General features: G+C 43.4%; 1 protein-coding gene and 1 long non-coding RNA gene across 2 annotated transcripts in view; one reads left to right on the top strand and one right to left on the bottom strand.

Annotated features, from left to right (window-relative positions):
• The window catches only part of LOC133631976 (uncharacterized), a 135,051-nt gene that overhangs the window by 102,277 nt on the left and 14,767 nt on the right, over positions 1–18,007 (top strand). The gene's annotated exons all lie outside the window — the stretch shown is intronic.
• ido1 (indoleamine 2,3-dioxygenase 1) overlaps positions 16,448–18,007 on the bottom strand; it is a 27,369-nt gene continuing 25,809 nt past the window's right edge. Inside the window, exons 8-10 of the mRNA XM_062024196.1 lie at positions 17,201–17,252; positions 16,987–17,135; positions 16,448–16,926 (exon numbers count right to left, since the gene is read on the bottom strand). Of these exons, the coding sequence (XP_061880180.1) occupies positions 16,529–16,926; positions 16,987–17,135; positions 17,201–17,252 (599 nt within the window). The 3' untranslated portion in view covers positions 16,448–16,528. The remainder of the gene's footprint in view (positions 16,927–16,986; positions 17,136–17,200; positions 17,253–18,007) is intronic.

Genomic DNA, 18,007 nt, shown 5'->3' with positions numbered 1-18,007 from the left:
TTATGTTGGATCCACTAGGGCAGGGGTCACCAACGCGGTGCCTGCGGGCACCAGGTTGCCCGTAAGGACCAGATGAGTTGCCCGCGGGCCTGTTCTAAAATAAAAAAAAAATTTAAAAATTTAAAAAAAAAAAATATATATATATATATATATATATATTTTTATTTTTTTTAATTTTTTTTAAATTAAATCTACATAGAAAAACACAAGATACACTTTCAATCAGTGCATCAACCCAAACAACCTCCCCCATGCACACTCATCCACACAAAAGGGGTTATTTCTTTCTGCTACCAATATTGTGGTTCCCACAACATAGACAACACATCTGCAAGGGACACAGTCCCTGAAGCACACATGATTGTATAGGCTGCTGGTCCACTAACATTTTCATTAATTACTATTTTTTATGTAATTATTTTTATATTGTTTTACTTTCTTTTTTATCCAAGAAAATGTTTTTTATTTATTTATCTTATTTTATTTTATTTTTTAAAAAAGGGCCTTATCTTCAACAGACCAGGTTGTCAATGAAATTAGATTTTTTTAAAGGGTTTTTTAAACCAGGCCCAGTCCAGATAATGTCCAAGTCGGACTCAGCAACACACACCTTCATTCATGTACACAGAAAAAAATTAGGGAACACAACAGATTGCATATAATTTATAAACAAAACACTTTGCATTCCATTCGAAAGGACGTTCCCTTTAGATTTCCGATCCTTGACATTTTACATTCATCATAATTAAGCTTAAGGCCAGATTGTTGTGAAAATATGTCCAAAAGATTAAGAAGGTTCCGCAAACAATGAGGAAAACTCTTATCTTTGTGAATCAGCCTTTTCTGACATGAACTTCATCAAGAACAAACACAGAACACGCCTCACTGATGCACATCTGCAAGACTCACTCAGAGTTGCAGTGTCAAGTTACACACCAGAGTACAACACACTAGTTAACAGCATGCAATGCCAGGCTTCCCACTAACTGACAAAGAAACAGATAACAGATTTGGTGTCCAGTTCAAAGTGTGACATGATTTAAAAATTTGAGAGTTTACTTTTGTATTTTACATGAGTTATTATTTGTACAAACATGGTGCAAAGTAATTCATGATTTGTTAAAAAATGTTAGTGGCTAGCTAGTTAAAATGGGATTTTGTGATTTCACAAGACTGTCTTAGAAGAGATCATTTGAAAGTGTTCAATTGGAAAAATGTGCACTTAGAGAAAATATAAAAATAAAGTGTTGCATATTGATATTTATCTGTTTCTATATATATTTATTGTGAGAAATCATTAAGATGATCAGTGTTTCCACAAAGATAAATATCATTAATTATTAATAATAACAGAGTTAAAGGTAAATTGAGCAAATTGGCTACTTCTGGCAATTTATTTAAGTGTGTATCTAACTGGTAGCCCTTCGCATTAATCAGTACCCAAGAAGTAGCTCTTGGTTTCAAAAAGGTTGGTGACCCCTGCACTAGGGACTGTACTTAGAGGGGGGGTTACCCACATATGCGATCCTCCCCAAGGTTTCTCATAGTCATTCACATCGACGTCCCTTGTGTGGGCTCTGTGCCGAGGATGTCGTTGTGGCTTGTGCAGCCCTTTGAGACTTTTGTGATTTAGGGCTATATAAATAAACATTGATTGATTGATTGATTGATTGATTGATACTAGGCCTGATGGGTAATATGCAAAGCACTCTCCATTTTAGTTGTTTGGACATCGATAGAAAAATGGATGGATGGCTAGATATTTCTGATGGATTACAAAACTTTAAGGAGGTTGTCAGGGAAGTAAACAAGGTAGGAATGGTTGGCGTACTCTTAATAATCATTGTTTTGTGGTTGATACTTCATATTGTAGGGGTGGGCAATCTTTTCTGGCGGGAAATCTTAATCTGCGTGCACATATCCGCGTGGCGGACATTCTTTTTAGATGTGCTCGTGGTCCTTCACTAAATCATTTTAGTTACTATTTTTTTTTCTTTTTACGCACACGTTTAAACACAAGAACAGGCGCATTCATCTGTTTTGAACGTTATTTCAGCCCCACCATTTTTTGTTATTCCACCGTGATTCTAGTTTTACTCAGTCCAGATCATTTATATGTCATGCAAATACTCTTAAAGGCACATTGTGTAATGTTTTACATTATTCTGTGGATTTGAATGAGGAACTAATCGGTTGATATTTATAAATAAAGGTGTATGAATGTTACAATTTTACTTTATTAAATAGGAAATTTGACATACTTTATTTGTATTGTCTGATGTACTGTAATAGCTCAATGCTTTGCAATATTGTTTAATTTCAGCAATTGTCTTACAAAACGACTCACTCCATGCTAGGTGGTGGTAATTGTGGCAAACTACTATAGTCAATCATCAATCAATCAATGTTTTCTTACATAGCCCTAAATCACGAGTGTCTCAAAGGGCTGCACAAGCCACAACGACATCCTCGGTTCAAATGCCACATCAGGGCAAGGAAAAACTCAACCCAATGGGACAATGAGAAACCTTGGAGAGGACCGCAGATGTGGGGACCCCCCCTAGGGCAACCGGTGCAATGGACGTCGAGTGGATCTAGCATAATATTGTGAGAGTCCAGTCCATAGTGGATCTAACATAATAGTGAGAGTTCAGTCCATAGTGGATCTAACATAATAGTGTGAGTTCAATCCATAGTGGGGCCAGCAGGAGACCATCCCGAGCGGAGACAGGTCAGCAGCGCAGAGACTACAGCTGCTCCTGAGGTAAACGCACTGTTGTATAGGTTGCTTTGTTGGGTCTGCTCCTGTCTCCTGTCTCTGGCCATGAACCACAGTGTATATGTTTTTATATTATTTTTTTGTTTGTTGTTGTTGTTTTACTTTTTTAGCTGTATGTAGAAGTTGCTGGTTGCATCAGCTCTGCTCTTTTAATGTCTTTAATGTCCTTTGTGTTCTTTGAAGCTTGATGTTTCCCTCTTACATATATGCTTATGTGTGCTATGGCGATTTTTTTTCCCCCCTTGGCCTCAGTCTGGACCCCCTCTCCAGGGGCCCAGGCTTGGACTGAATATTGGGGTTTTTTTTCTCACCCCCCCCCCCCCCCCCCCCCCCCTGTCTCCCTGTAATGTTTGTCTGCTCTTGAATGGGATTGTGTTAAAAATCTGAATTTCCCCTCTGGGATTAATAAAGTATTTCTGATTCTGTGCCACCCCTGGGGGAAAAAAGTCTGGACTCGGCCCTAGTCTCCATGTCCACAAACGGGGCGTTGTAGGATTGCAAGCTTGTCACTTCAACCATTTAGTTGTTGTCCATTATTCCCACGTAGTAGTAGTGAGTTGGTGTTGTTTGTTGTGGGATGTTGCCTCCATCCATCCATCTTCTTCCGATTATCCGAGGTTGGGTCGCAGAGGCAGCAGCCTAAGCAGGGAAGCCCAGACTTTCCTCTCCCCAGCCACCTCGTCCAGCTCTTCCCGGGGGATCCCGAGGCGTTCCCAGGCCAGCCGGGAGACATAGTCTTCCCAACGTGTCCTGGGTCTTCCCCGTGGCCTCCTACCGGTCGGAAATGCCCTAAACACCGCCCTAGGGAGGCGTTCGGGTGGCATCCTGACCAGATGCCCGAACCACCTCATCTGGCTCCTCTCCATGTGGAGGAGCAGCGGCTTTACTTTGAGCTCCTCCCGGATGGCAGAGCTTCTCACCCTATCTCTAAGGGAGAGCCCCGCCACCCGGCGGAGGAAACTCATTTCGGCCGCTTGTACCTGTGATTTTGTCCTTTCGGTCATAACCCAAAGCTCATGACAATAGGTGAGGATGGGAACGTAGATCGACCGGTAAATTGAGAGCTTTGCCTTCCGGCTCAGCTCCTTCTTCATCACAACGGATCGATACAGCGTCCGCATTACTGAAGACGCCGCACCAATCCGCCTGTCGATATCACGATCCACTCTTCCCTCACTCGTGAACAAGACTCTGAGGTACTTGAACTCCTCCACTTGGGGCAGGGTCTCCTCCCCAACCCGGAGATGGCACTCCACCCTTTTCCAGGCAAGAACCATGGACTCGGACTTGGAGGCGCTGATTCTTATCCCAGTCGCTTCACACTCGGCTGCGAACCGATCCAGTGAGAGCTGAAGATCCTGGCCAGATGAAGCCATCAGGACCACATCATCTGCAAAAAGCAGAGACCTAATCCTGCAGCCACCAAACCGGATCCCCTCAACGCCTTGACTGCGCCAAGAAATTCTGTCCAGGATGTTGCCTCCTTCTATTTGATATCAAGTTCATTTTAATGTGGTGCTGCTTGTTGCTTTCATTAGCATAACGATGTTTCCTGCGTTGAACCTGCTGTGATTCTGACGCTGTCTTGTTGACGTCAAAAGTAGCGCGGTACGTTACGTCAAATGTATGAGTAACGGCGTTGTAGCGTACATGAAAGTCAAGTCAAGTCAAGTCAACTTTATTTATATAGCACATTTTCAACAACTTTTTAGATTGCACCAAAGTGCTTTACAGGTTAAAAAAGCATGGCGCAAACAAAAAACAAACAAAAAAAAACCAACAACAAAAAAAAAAACAACTAAGCAAAACAAAAAAAAACAAACAAACAAAGAACATAAACAATGAGTGTGCTAAACAAGACAATGCAAATGCAATACGGTAAAAGGGGTCGAATAAAAAGTTTTTAAAAAATTTGCAGAATAAAAAAAAAAATAATAATAATAAAAGTGCTACAAATTGAAAAATACAACTAAAGCGAAGGGGTGGGAGGGGGGGGGGACTAGAAATGGTGGCCTAGTGGGCGGACTCGCTCGGGTCAAAGGCCAGCGAGAAGAGGTAGGTCTTAAGGAGGGTTTTGAAGACCCCCAGGCTCCGGGCTGACCTAATGTGGAGGGGAAGGCTGTTCCAGAGCTTAGGGGCGGCAACGGAAAAGGCTCTGTCCCCTCTGGTCTTTAGCCTGGATCTGGGGACCGCCAAAAGCATTTGGTCAGCTGACCTCAAGGCTCTAGACGAGGTATGGTGATGCAGCAGCTCGGTCAAGTATTGTGGGGCCAGACCATTTAGGGATTTAAAAACAATTAAAAGTAATTTAAAATCAATGCGGTGACGGACAGGGAGCCAGTGGAGTGAGGCCAGCACTGGGGTGATGTGCTCGCGTTTTTTGGTACTGGTGAGGAGACGGGCAGCCGCGTTTTGCACAAGCTGCAAACGGCGGAGTGATGCCTGATCAATGCCAGCGTACAGTGAGTTATTGTTGTCTAGCCGGTGTGTGATGAAGGCGTGGATAGCAGTCTCCAGGTCGCTCTGGGAGAGATAGGCCTTGGTCTTTGCTAGGGTTCTGAGATGGTAAAAAGGAGAATGTGGTTAGGCCCAAGGAAGGAGTTCAGATGCAGTTCCCCACTACTCTGTTCGATGCATCTATACCCCAAGTTCCACCTGCCAGCTTCCAACCTCAGCAGGCCCCAACTCAACCGCAGCAGGTCCCAGTTGTACCTCTGCAGGCCCCTTGTCAGCCTGCCGGTCTCTATCCCCAGCAGGCCCCTGTTCACCAAGCTGTGCCTGCCAGTTTCCAGTTCCCAACTCAACAAGCCACCCCCAGCTCAACACAGAACAATCAGCTGATCAAAATTCTGGAAGCCCAAAATGAACTGACTAAGATTCTTGTGAAACAGCAGCTTCTGTCCACCCTCCCACAAGGAAGTGTTCCCTTCTTTGATGGAAAAATCTTGGAGTACAAGTCATTCATCCATTCCTTTGAACACATGGTCGAAAGTAAAACGGACAATGACAGGGACAGGTTGCAGTTTCTCATCCAGTACACAAAGGGCCATGCTCAAAAGCTAATCAAAAGTTGTGAATATATGTCACCAGACAGAGGCTACCAGAAAGCCAAAAGGTTATTAAAAGAGAACTTTGGTCATGACTTTAAAATTGCCTGTGCTTACCTAGATAAGGTCCAGACCTGGCCTCAAATTAAGGCAGAGGATTCCAAATCCTTGCAGGAGTACGCCATGTTCCTCAGGAGCTGCTGTAATGCCATGGAGGAGACGGAGTACATGGACGAACTGGACACAGTGGCCAATATGAGAAACATTGCGTTTAAGTTGCCCTTCAAGCTGAAGGAGAAATGGCGCAACAAAGCTTATGAGCAGCAGGAAGAGCACAACCACAGGGTAAGGGTTTTAGACCTGGTTAGCTTTATAGAAAAGCAAGCTCGTGTGGCAGCCCATCCAGTCTTTGGAGAGCTAAGGGTACAGGAGCAGTCAGCCATAGGAAAGGCTAACGCTAGACCCTCTGTAAATCCACAACACTCAAAGTCAGCTGGTAGTAGTTTTGCCACGAGTATTACTATTAGCCCAATGGAATCCAAGCCAGAGTCTGACTCAGAGCCCATTTGTCCACTTTGTAAAAACAAACACCCACTAGAGTTGTGTAGACTGTTCATTAAGAAGAAGCACAGAGACAAGCTTAGTTTCCTAAAGAGCCAGGGCATGTGCTTTGCCTGTCTTTTAATAGGGCACATGAGTTCTGTTTGTCCAAGTCGTCAGACATGTAGACTGTGTAAAAAATCTCACCCAAGTGTTTTACATTATGACAGGAAAGACAAGATATCGAAAGAGGTAGAAAAGCCCTCTAGAGAAGTAAGCAGTGCAGGAGCAGAGCTATGTGGCCATATAGGGGCCGGGGACCAAGAGAGTGTTCTGTCCATTGTCCCAGTCAAAGTTAAGGCAGGGAAGGGCAGCCAGGTCCTCTCAGTTTATGCACTCCTTGACCCTGGATCCTCCGCTAGCTTCTGTTCTGAACAGCTTATGTCCCAGTTGAACGTAAAGGGAGTAAAGACCCATATCCTACTAAGGACCATGAATCAGAAAAGGTCTGTCCCAACTCACATGGTAGCTGGGCTGGAAGTTTCTGCACTGGACAGCAATCATTTCCTACCTCTTCCTGTTGTCTTCACACAGAAAGAAATGCCAGTCACTACAAGCAGCATCCCCAAACAGGAAGACATAGCCCCATGGCCATATTTAGGCAACATTATACTCCCGAGCATCAGTTCAAAGGTGGAGCTGTTGATAGGCACAAATGCTCCAAGACTGTTAGAGCCCTGGGAGGTTATAAATAGCCATGGTGGGGGTCCACATGCAGTGAGAACGCTATTGGGATGGGTGGTTAACGGGCCATTTAGAGATCAGAAGAGACAGGCAGTGAGTGCAACTGTGAACAGTATTTCAGTTGCAAATCTGGAGGAGCTTTTAATTTCCCAGTATAACCTGGAGTTCAGTGAGGTAATGTCAGAGGAAAAGACTAAGCTGTCAGTAGAAGACAAACAGTTTTTAGAAATAGCCAATGAGGCAGTGCTACAGGACGGACACTACAGCCTGAAATTACCCTTCAGAAAGCCCACGGTCAACCTGCCCAACAACCGCCCAAGTGCCGAACAGTGTCTCCAAAGCCTGAAAAGAAAAATGGAAAGGAACCAGCAACTCAAACAGGAGTGTGTTGCATCTCTCAATGACATTCTGGAAAGCCACTATGCTGAGAAGGTGCCAGAGCAGGAGCTCAGCCAGACAAAGGTTTGGTACATACCACACCACAGAGTGTACCACCCCAAAAAGAAGAAACTCAGGGTGGTTTTTGACTGTGCAGCCACCTACAAAGGTGTATCCCTCAAAACAAAGCTGTCTCAATGGAGGTATGTAGGCAGTAAGGACAATCCAGCTGACGATGCCTCCAGAGGGCTGAGTACCAGCAGATTGATGCAGCAAAGGAGATGGATACATGCCCCTGACTTTTTATGGAAAGCAGAGGAAAGTTGGCCTGCACAGGAAGCATGGGGCTCCAAGTCAGTGTTACAGGATGACCCAGAAGTCAGAAAGAACACTACTGTCTTCACTACAGTGGTAAACACTGAAACCCCCACAAACCAGCTGCTTTCCTCCTTTTCAAACTGGAAAAAGCTCCTTAGAGCAGTGGCATGGTATCTGAAGATGAAGAACATTATAAGCTTGCTTGCTAAAAGGAAAAAGGAACTCCTCTCAGGTCAAACTGCCACCCGTTCACACAGCTACAACGTGAACAAGGAACTTAAAACTTTCAGGTCCACACTTGGTGGACAGCGCCTCACAGTGGAAGATGTCTCGCAGGCCGAAAAGTCAGTGATCATCCATGTCCAAAGACAATCATTCCCTGTGGAGATGGCAACACTCAAAACGGCTTCATCTAGTGTTCGTAAGAGCAGCAACATCAGCAGGTTAGATCCCATGCTAGATGAAGGCATGTTAAGGGTAGGGGGTAGGTTGCATAGATCTGCAATGCCTGAGGAAGCCAAGCACCCCTGTATCCTCCCCAAAGATGCTCATATCTCAACTCTCATCCTGAGACACATTCACGAACACACTGGACACAGTGGTAGGAACCACATGCTTTCTGAGCTCCGAAAGAAATACTGGGTGGTAAAGGGAAACTCCGCAGCCAGAAAGGTGATTTCAAAGTGTGTTGTGTGTCGACGTGTGAGAGGAAAAACAGGAGAGCAAAAAATGGCAAGTTTACCCCAAGAGAGAATCCTCCCTGACCTCCCTCCCTTTACTAATGTCGGGTTAGACTACTTTGGCCCAATCACAGTTAAAAGAGGGAGGAGCCTAGTCAAAAGGTATGGGGCCCTCTTTACCTGTATGAGCAGTAGAGCGGTGCATTTGGAGGTAGCCTACACACTAGATACTGACTCATGCATCCATGCTATAAGGAGGTTTGTCTGTAGGAGAGGACAAGTTAAGCACATTCGATCCGACAATGGCACTAACCTGGTGGGAGCTCAAGCTGAGCTCAAAAAGGCCCTGAGTTCACTAGATGACCGGAAAATCCAAGGCTCCCTTCTCTCTGAGGGAATTCAGTGGACATTCAATCCACCCGCAGCCTCCCACCACGGTGGAGTCTGGGAGAGGCTCATCAGGTCTGTCAGACAGGTACTCAACTCTACTCTCCACCAACAAATCATTGATGATGAGGGCCTGCACACCATCTTTTGCGAGGCAGAGGCAATCCTCAACAGTCGTTCCCTCTCCACAGTCTCCCCAGATCCACAGGACTTAGAGCCGCTGACCCCAAACCACATTCTCCTTCTAAAAACTCAACCCATCATTCCCCCTGGCACCTTCGAGAAAAGGGATCTCTACGCCAGGCGCCGCTGGAAACAGGTCCAGTATATGGCTGACCTTTTCTGGCACAGATGGACAAGGGAGTACCTGGCGCTTCTGCAGGAAAGACAGAAATGGACCCAAGTGAGGAACAACCTGCAGCCAGGAGATGTGGTCCTGGTGGTCGACCCCACAGCCCCACGGGGCTCCTGGCCATTAGGCAGAGTACTGGAGACTCGGCCAGATGGAGGAGGCCTGGTCCGGTCAGTCAAGCTCCAAACAAAGACTTCAGTCATCGAAAGTAATCGATTAGATTAATGGGGTTGTTATGAACACAGCTTATGACTAAACATGCTATAATGTTCAAAGATAAAGTCTGCTTTTTCATTTTATCTGATAAGAAGTCTTTGCTGGATTTAAACTCCAGCTGAACTAAGTCTGTAAATAGCTTTCCAAGAAGTCTTGGGTTTAGCAATTACCTATTTTGTGAGTTTTCCCGTGTCCAAATTCACTCCAGTTTCAAAGGTCTGGACAGAATAATGCATTTTCTGGTTTCCCCTTCAAATGAAAGGAAGCGATAGTGGTTGAATTTTGTAGAAAAGTTCAAGGTTCAAAGGGTTTATTGTCATGTGCACAATACGAAACATGTTTCATGCCTGCAAGCAGCGGCGATGGTTTGAATTATGGCTTGGACTAAATCAGTATTTTTCAGCCATTGTATGTGCCGCGAGATACAGCCTGGTGTGCCGTTTGGAGATTATGTAATTTCATCTATTTGGGTTAAAAATATTTTATGCAAACCAGTAATTATAATCTGCAAATGTGCCGTTGTTGAGTGTCTGTGCTGTCTAGAGCTCGGCAGAGTAACCGTGTAATACTCTTCCATATCAGTAGGTGGCAGCCGGTAGCTAATTGTTTTGTAAACGTTGTATCTAATGGTTAAACCAAAAATAAACCAAAGGCGAGTGCCCCTAAAAAAGGCATTGAAGCTTAGGGATGGCTATGGAAAACGAAACTAAAACTGAACTGGCTACAAAGTAAACAAAAACAGAATGCTGGACGACAGCAAAGACTTCCAGCGTGTGGAGCAGACGGCGTCCACAAAGTGCATCCGTACATGACATGACAATCAACAATGTCCACACAAAGGATAGCGCCCGAACAACTTAAATAGTCGTGATTGCTAAAACAAAGCAGGTGCGGGGAATAGCGCTCAAAGGAAGACGTGAAACTGCTATAGGAAAATACCAACAAAACGGGAAAAGACAACAAAATAGGAGCAAAATAGACACTACACACAGGAAAACACCCAAAAACTCCAAATAAGTCACGGCATGATGTGACGGGTCGTGACATTTCCTTTGAGACAAGAGCTATAGCAGGGGTGTCCAAACTTTTTCCACTGAGGGCCGCACACGGAAAAATTAAAGCCTGCGGGGGCCATTTTGATAGTTTTAATTTTCAAATCATAACAAAATATATGGATTTTGGAGTTTTTTTCCCTTTAGGGCTCCCGGGGACCATAAAGGGTCTAGGTCATTAAAATGTTAAAAACAAGTCAAATTATTATTTTATTTTTTTTATTTAACGCTTACAGTAAATCTCTACAGTATATCAACTTCAGGTTGATATAAAATTTAAAAAACCAAAAAGGTTTTATGCCTTTTCTGTCAAAACTGAAATATGCAGTATTTCCCCCACTGCCCAAAACATTCAGAAAGCAATGTTTGATGTGAAGTAATTAGAGCCTTAAAAACATCAATAATGCAGGACACCATTGATATTAATTCATTGTTATTTTTGAGTAATCACAGTGAAAAGATAAATAAAATCCCATTAAATATATTTAGGATACAAAAGGTGCCCCACTCATAAAGGGATACATTTGTATTAGGTTTTTTTTACTTTCAAGGCCTACTGAAACCCACTACTACCGACCACGCAGTCTGATAGTTTATATATCAATGATGAAATCTTAACATTGAAACACATGCCAATACGGCCGGGTTAACTTATAAAGTGCAATTTTAAAATTCCCGCCACACTTCCGGTTGAAAAACTCCTTTGGATATGATTTATGCGCGTGACGTCATAAAATGCACGGAAGTGTTTGGGCCCTATTGGACACAATACACAAAGCTCTGTTTTCTTCGACAAAATTCCACAGTATTCTGGACATCTGTGTTGGTGAATCTTTTGCAATTTGTTTAATGAACAATGGAGGCTGCAAAGAAGAACGTTGTAGGTGGGATCGATCGGTGTCTTAGCGGCTAAGTACAATACTTACAGCAACACAACAAGGACTACTTACCCTGATAGAAGACGCCTCGCTGATGCTTGCCGCCAAACCCACGGATGAAGTCCTTCGTCGCGCCGTTGATCGCTGGAACGCAGGTGAGCACGGCTGTTGATGGGAAGATGAGGGCTGGCTGGCGTAGGTGGAGCGCTAATGTTTTATCATAGTTCTGTGAGTTCCGGTTGCTAAGTTGCTAAATTAGCCTTAGCGTCGTTAGCAACAGCATTGTTAAGCCTTACCAGGGTGAGAATTTTTAACCGTGTTGTTACATGTACATGGTTTAATAGTATTTTTGCTCTTCTGTCTATCCTTCCAGTCAGTGGTTTATTTATTTTGTTTCTATCTTCATTTGAGAACGATGCTAGCACGTTAGCTCAGTAGCTAAGTGTGTCACCGATGTATTGTCTTGGAGATAAAAGTCACTTTAAATGTCCATTTCGCGTGCTCGACTCTCATTTTCAAGAGGATATAGTATCCGAGGTGGTTTAAAATACAAATCCGTGATCCACAATACAAAAAGGAGGGTGTGGAATCCAATGAGCCAGCTTGTACCTAAGTTACGGTCAGAGCGAAAAAAGATACGTCCATCACTGCCTCTCAAGTCCTTCACTGTAACGTTCCTCATCTACGAATCTTTCATCCTCGCTCAAATTAATGGGGTAATCGTCACTTTCTCGGTCCGAATCTCTCTCGCTCCATTGTAAACAAAGGAAAATTGTGAGGAGTACTAGCTCCTGTGACGTCACGCTACTTCCGGTACAGGCAAGGCTTTTTTTATCAGCGAGCAAAAGATGCGAACTTTATCGTCGATTTTCTCTACTAAATCCTTTCAGCAAAAATATGGCAATATCGCGAAATGATCAAGTATGACACATAGAATGGATCTGCTATTCCCGTTTAAATTTTAAAAAATCATTTCAGTAGGCCTTTAAGTTACGAGATCAACTTCAGATATATCGGTCGACTTTACGTTTAAACTATTATTTTGTTTGTTTTATGCTCTTTTGTCAAAGAAAACGTTGATGTTTTTATATGGCAACCACACAATATATGCAATATTTTCCACATAAAACATTTTAAAGTGAAATATTTTAAATAATTGGAGCCTTGAATAGGTCAATAATTCATTATAACATTGATTTTTTTTTTTTTTTAAGCAATGGCAAAAAAATAGAAAAATAAAGATAGACAAAAGAAAAAAAACAGCCTGCATGGCAGCTTTTGTGTCAACATTGCAACTTTTTCTAGTTAGATGTCACCTCATTCCACTTTTTGTAATGTTTATTTTTGCAATAGCATTTCCAGAATGTGTGGCGGGCCGGTAAACAATTAGCTGCGGGCCGCAATTGGCCCCCGGGCCGCACTTTGGACACCCCTGAGCTATAGTGATGGTTTGAATTCATATCCAACAATTGCAACAATGACTTTTTACTCTCAATATCAACTACCGAGTTTGCATTTTTTATGTTTTCTGCTGGTGGTGTGCCTCTGCATTTTTTTTCAATGAACAAAAATGTGCCTTGGCTCCAAAAAGGTTGAAAAACACTGACCTAGTTAGCTATAACACATTTTTAGTTCTATAATCCAGTGTTTCCTAACCATTGTTTGGCTGCAAGCGCCCACTAAAGGGCCACCAAAAAAAAAACTCGTAGTACTCAGTCGTAATACTTTTTTTCACCACTTGTGGCAGTACGAATAAGAAGTCTAAAAGCTAAAGTCACAAAGAAGTTTAAGTGGAAAAATTATGACGGAAGTGACTAAGTTGTATGTTTATTTACACTTCAATTTTATTGGCAGTTTAATTAAGAAACACATTCATTATTAATTTAGCTTATCTATTTAACACATCATTTTATGTAAATGTCATTGTTGTCAGTTATTTATGAATCCATTATTATGCAGTATATTTGGTTAATACTTAATTTTCTCTTCTACTTTGAGACAAGAGCTATAGTGATGCATGCTTGGTTATGGTTTGAATTCATATCCAACAATTGCAACAATGACTTTTGACTGTCAATATCAACTACCGAGTTTGCATTTATGTTTTCTGCTGGTTAAAGTTAAAGTACCCATGATTCTCACACACACACACTAGGTGTGGCGAAATTATCCGCTGTGTTTGACCCATCACCCTTGATCGCCCCCCTGGGAGGTGAGATGAGCAGTGAGCAGCAGCGGTGGCCACGCCCGGGAATCATTTTTGGTGATTCAACCCCCAATTCCGACCCTTGATGCTGAGTGCCAAGCAGGGAGGTAACGGGTCCCATTTTTTATAGTCTTTGGTATGACTCGGCCGGGGTTTGACCTGTGGGGCGGCATAGCTCGGTTGGTAGAGTGGCCGTACCAGCAACTTGAGGGTTCCAGGTTTGATTCCCGCTTCCGCCATCTTAGTCACTGCCATTGTTTCCTTGGGCAAGACATTTTACCCACCTGCTCCCAGTGCCACCCACACTGTCTTGCCTTAGTTTCTTCTGTCTTGTCAATTGCATGTTTTAGTTTGAAAAGTAACTCCTCTCGTTTCAGGTCACTTGCCCTTCCATTTATGTCATCAGTTTGACGTCATCCCTGACCCCTGATTGTTTCCACCTGTTCCCCGTTAACCTCATGTGTCTTATAAGCCCACGCCTCCCTTTGTTCTGTGCCAGATTGTCTCGTTTATTCGTGGCTCTCTAGCGTCCTGTCCAAGCCTTACCTCGTCTCTTGTTTGTATACCTTGATCCTGAATTCCTTCGTTGCTATTTTGAGTTTTCTTTATCTCCTCCTCAGCAGAGTGATTTTGTGTTATGTAGTTTTTCAGCCGAAGTGGTGAGTTTTCAGATTTTCTTACAGTTCTTTCTTTTCCTCAATTTTTTGAGTGACATTTTTTGTTAACCTTTATTAGATTAGAGAAAGTGTAGAAGTTTCATAGCCATTGTTTTTTCCTCCTTTTGGAGCTTTTTTTTTGTTTTATAATAAATTTCATAGAATATACGGCGCCAAGTATAGTTTGTTATTGTTTTTGTTTTCCTCCTTTCGGAGTGATTTCCTTTTTGGGAACCTTTTTCGCCGAATAGTTTAGTTTTGGCCTATATTGAATTGCCCTGACTCTGGAAATGAAGGAAGCTTTCAAAATAAAAGCCTGCCGAATTAATCCCTACTCTGCATCTGAGTCCTATCTTTTGACCAAGCCTGACACACACTGGTTTGAATGTAACTTAGATATTGGGTTTCACTATGTACAAACCCCGTTTCCATATGAGTTGGGAAATTGTGTTAGATGTAAATATAAACGGAATACAATGATTTGCAAATCCTTTTCAACCCATATTCAGTTGAATGCACTACAAAGACAAGATATTTGATGTTCCAACTCATAAACTTAATTTTTTTTTTTGCAAATAATAATTAACTTAGAATTTCATGGCTGCAACACGTGCCAAAGTAGTTGGGAAAGGGCATGTTCACCACTGTGTTACATGGCCTTTCCTTTTAACAACACTCAGTAAACGTTTGGGAACTGAGGAGACACATTTTTGAAGCTTTTCAGGTGGAATTCTTTCCCATTCTTGCTTGATGTACAGCTTAAGTTGTTCAACAGTCCGGGGGTCTCCGTTGTGCTATTTTAGGCTTCATAATGCGCCACACATTTTCAATGGGAGACAGATCTGGACTACAGGCAGGCCAGTCTAGTACCCGCACTCTTTTACTATGAAGCCACGTTCATGTAACACGTGGCTTGGCATTGTCCTGCTGAAATAAGCAGGGGCGTCCATGGTAACGTTGCTTGGATGGCAACATATGTTGCTCCAAAACCTGTATGTACTTTTCAGCGTTAATGGCGCCTTCACAGATGTGTAAGTTACCCATGTCTTGGGCACTAATACACCCCCATACCATCACACATGCTGGCTTTACAACTTTGCGCCTATAACAATTCAGATGGTTCTTTTCCTCTTTGGTCCGGAGGACACGACGTCCACAGTTTCCAAAAACAATTTGAAATGTGGACTCGTCAGACCACAGAACACTTTTCCACTTTGTATCAGTCCATCTTAGATGAGCTCAGGCCCAGCGAAGCCGACGGCGTTTCTGGGTGTTGTTGATAAACGGTTTTCGCCTTGCATAGGAGAGTTTTAACTTGCACTTACAGATGTAGCGACCAACTGTAGTTACTGACAGTGGGTTTCTGAAGTGTTCCTGAGCCCATGTGGTGATATCCTTTACACACTGATGTCGCTTGTTGATGCAGTACAGCCTGAGGGATCGAAGGTCACGGGCTTAGCTGCTTACGTGCAGTGATTTCTCCAAATCTCTGAACTCTTTGATGATATTACGGACCGTTGATGGTGAAATCCCTAAATTCCTTGCAATAGCTGGTTGAGAAAGGTTTTTCTTAAACTGTTCAACAATTTGCTCACACATTTGTTGACAAAGTGGTGACCCTCGCCCCATCCTTGTTTGTGAATGACTGAGCATTTCATGGAATCTACTTTTATACCCAATCATGGCACCCACCTGTTCCCAACTTGCCTGTTCACCTGTGGGATGTTCCAAATAAGTGTTTGGTGAGCATTCCTCAACTTTATCAGTATTTATTGCCACCTTTCCCAACTTCTTTGTCACGTGTTGCTGGCATCAAATTCTAAAGGCAATGATTATTTCCAAAAAAAAAAATGTTTATCAGTTTGAACATCAAATATGTTGTCTTTGTAGCACATTCAACTGAATATGGGTTGAAAATGATTTGCAAATCATTGTATTCCGTTTATATTTACATCTAACACAATTTCCCAACTCATATGGAAACGGGGTTTGTAAAAGTGCTTTGAGTCACTAGAGAAAAGCGCTATATAAATGCAATTCACTTCACTTCACGACCTACCGACGATCTCAGGGCGGACGGTGTGCTTCCGCATTTTTTCAATGAACAAAAATGTGCCTCGGCTCCAAAAAGGTTGAAAAACACTGGACTAAATAGTTGGTACCCCTCAGGTCTACGTGGTGAAGGCTGGTTTACCAACACAACAAACGTTCCAGCGAGCCAAGCACAAAAATGGCCTCTCACCTTTCCAATCTTTTTTAATGACTTAACCAATCAAGGGCGATTAACTGCCAGTTTTATGAGACGCCGCCGTGGCGCTTCGCCTCTTTGCCCGTCGCAGGCAGCAGGGCGTCCCTCGTCTGATCCCTCACGGTCTTCAAGAAGCTCATGATGCCGGAGCCGCCCGTGCCACGCTCCTGCAGCGCGGCGGGGGCCCGGCCGAGCAACTCCGCCTCGCTACGGTCGCGCGGTCGCCGGGCTCTGGCGGCGGGGACGGTGATGAAGCGAGTCACCACGCCGATGTGGCAGCCGCGAAAGGCTAACAGTTTGCCCACGCATCCCTGGAAGGCCTCGGTTAGCCGCTCGTCGGCGTGACGCTGCACGAAGGTCCTCAGGCGGGGTTGCGACGAGATGTCCCGGATGAGTTGTTTGTGAGCGGGCAACATGTAGTTCCGCATGCGGGCTAGAAAAGCACCTGCGTGGCGAGGGCAGCGTCATCACACTTTCACTGCTTACTGTCAACTCCTTATCTTACCGCTTTTGTCCGCATGTTCGACTCCCAGGAGCTCATCAAAACAGTGCAGTAGGCTGCTTTGTGCGGCGCTGCCACCGGAATATTCCATCGGTTCTGTCTGGACGCCCTCGTAAACCAAACCTTTTGGCATGCATGGATTGTCTTTCCACCTGTTTTGGACACACCTGTTCATGCACCTACCATGCAACACTACCATGAAACCTGTGACGCATACCCGGACAGGAAGATCCTCATGATGCCATAGAACACAGACGGCTCCACATGCCCTAAAACAGACACATTGTTGGTTAATGCAGTGGTCCCCAACCTTTTTGTAGCTGCGGACCGGTCAACGCTAGAAAATTTGTCCCACGGACCGGGGGGGGGGGGGGGGGGGGTGAAATTTAATTTTTATTTTATTTTATTTTATTTATTTTTTCATAAAGAAATACAATCATGTGTGCTTACGGACTGTATCCCTGCAGACTCTATTGATCTATATTGATATATAATGTATATATTGTGTTTTTTATGTTGATTTAATTAAAGATAATAATAATAATTTTTTTATTTTTTTTTTAATTGCTTGTGCGGCCCGTTACCAATCGGTACCAACCCGGTGGTTGGGGACCACTGGGTTAATGGGTCAATAGTAGGGATGGGTACCGAATTCTGTACTCTTATTGGTATCGACTAGTGTTGTAACGATAACAATATTTTAGTACTAAAATTATTTCGGTACTTTTGTAAATAAAGGGGACCACAAAAAAATTGCATTACTGGCTTTATTTTAACAAAAAATCTTAGGGTACATCAAACATATGTTTGTTATTGCAGTTAAGTCCTTAAATAAAATAGTGAACATTAAAATGTGTCTAATCTAATCCATACTTGCCAACCCTCCCGAATTTTCCGGGAGACTCCCGAATTTCAGTGCTTCTCCCGAAAAACCTCCCGGGACAACCATTCTCTCGAATTTCTCCCGATTTCCAGCCGGACTTAAGGCACGCCCCCTCCAGGTCCGTGCGGACCTGAGTGAGGA

This window comes from Entelurus aequoreus, linkage group LG17 (assembly GCF_033978785.1).
Source record: "Entelurus aequoreus isolate RoL-2023_Sb linkage group LG17, RoL_Eaeq_v1.1, whole genome shotgun sequence".
NCBI lineage: Eukaryota > Metazoa > Chordata > Actinopteri > Syngnathiformes > Syngnathidae > Entelurus > Entelurus aequoreus.
The sequence above is the reverse complement of the archived record's forward strand: the minus strand, read 5'-3'. Positions and strand labels throughout refer to the sequence as shown.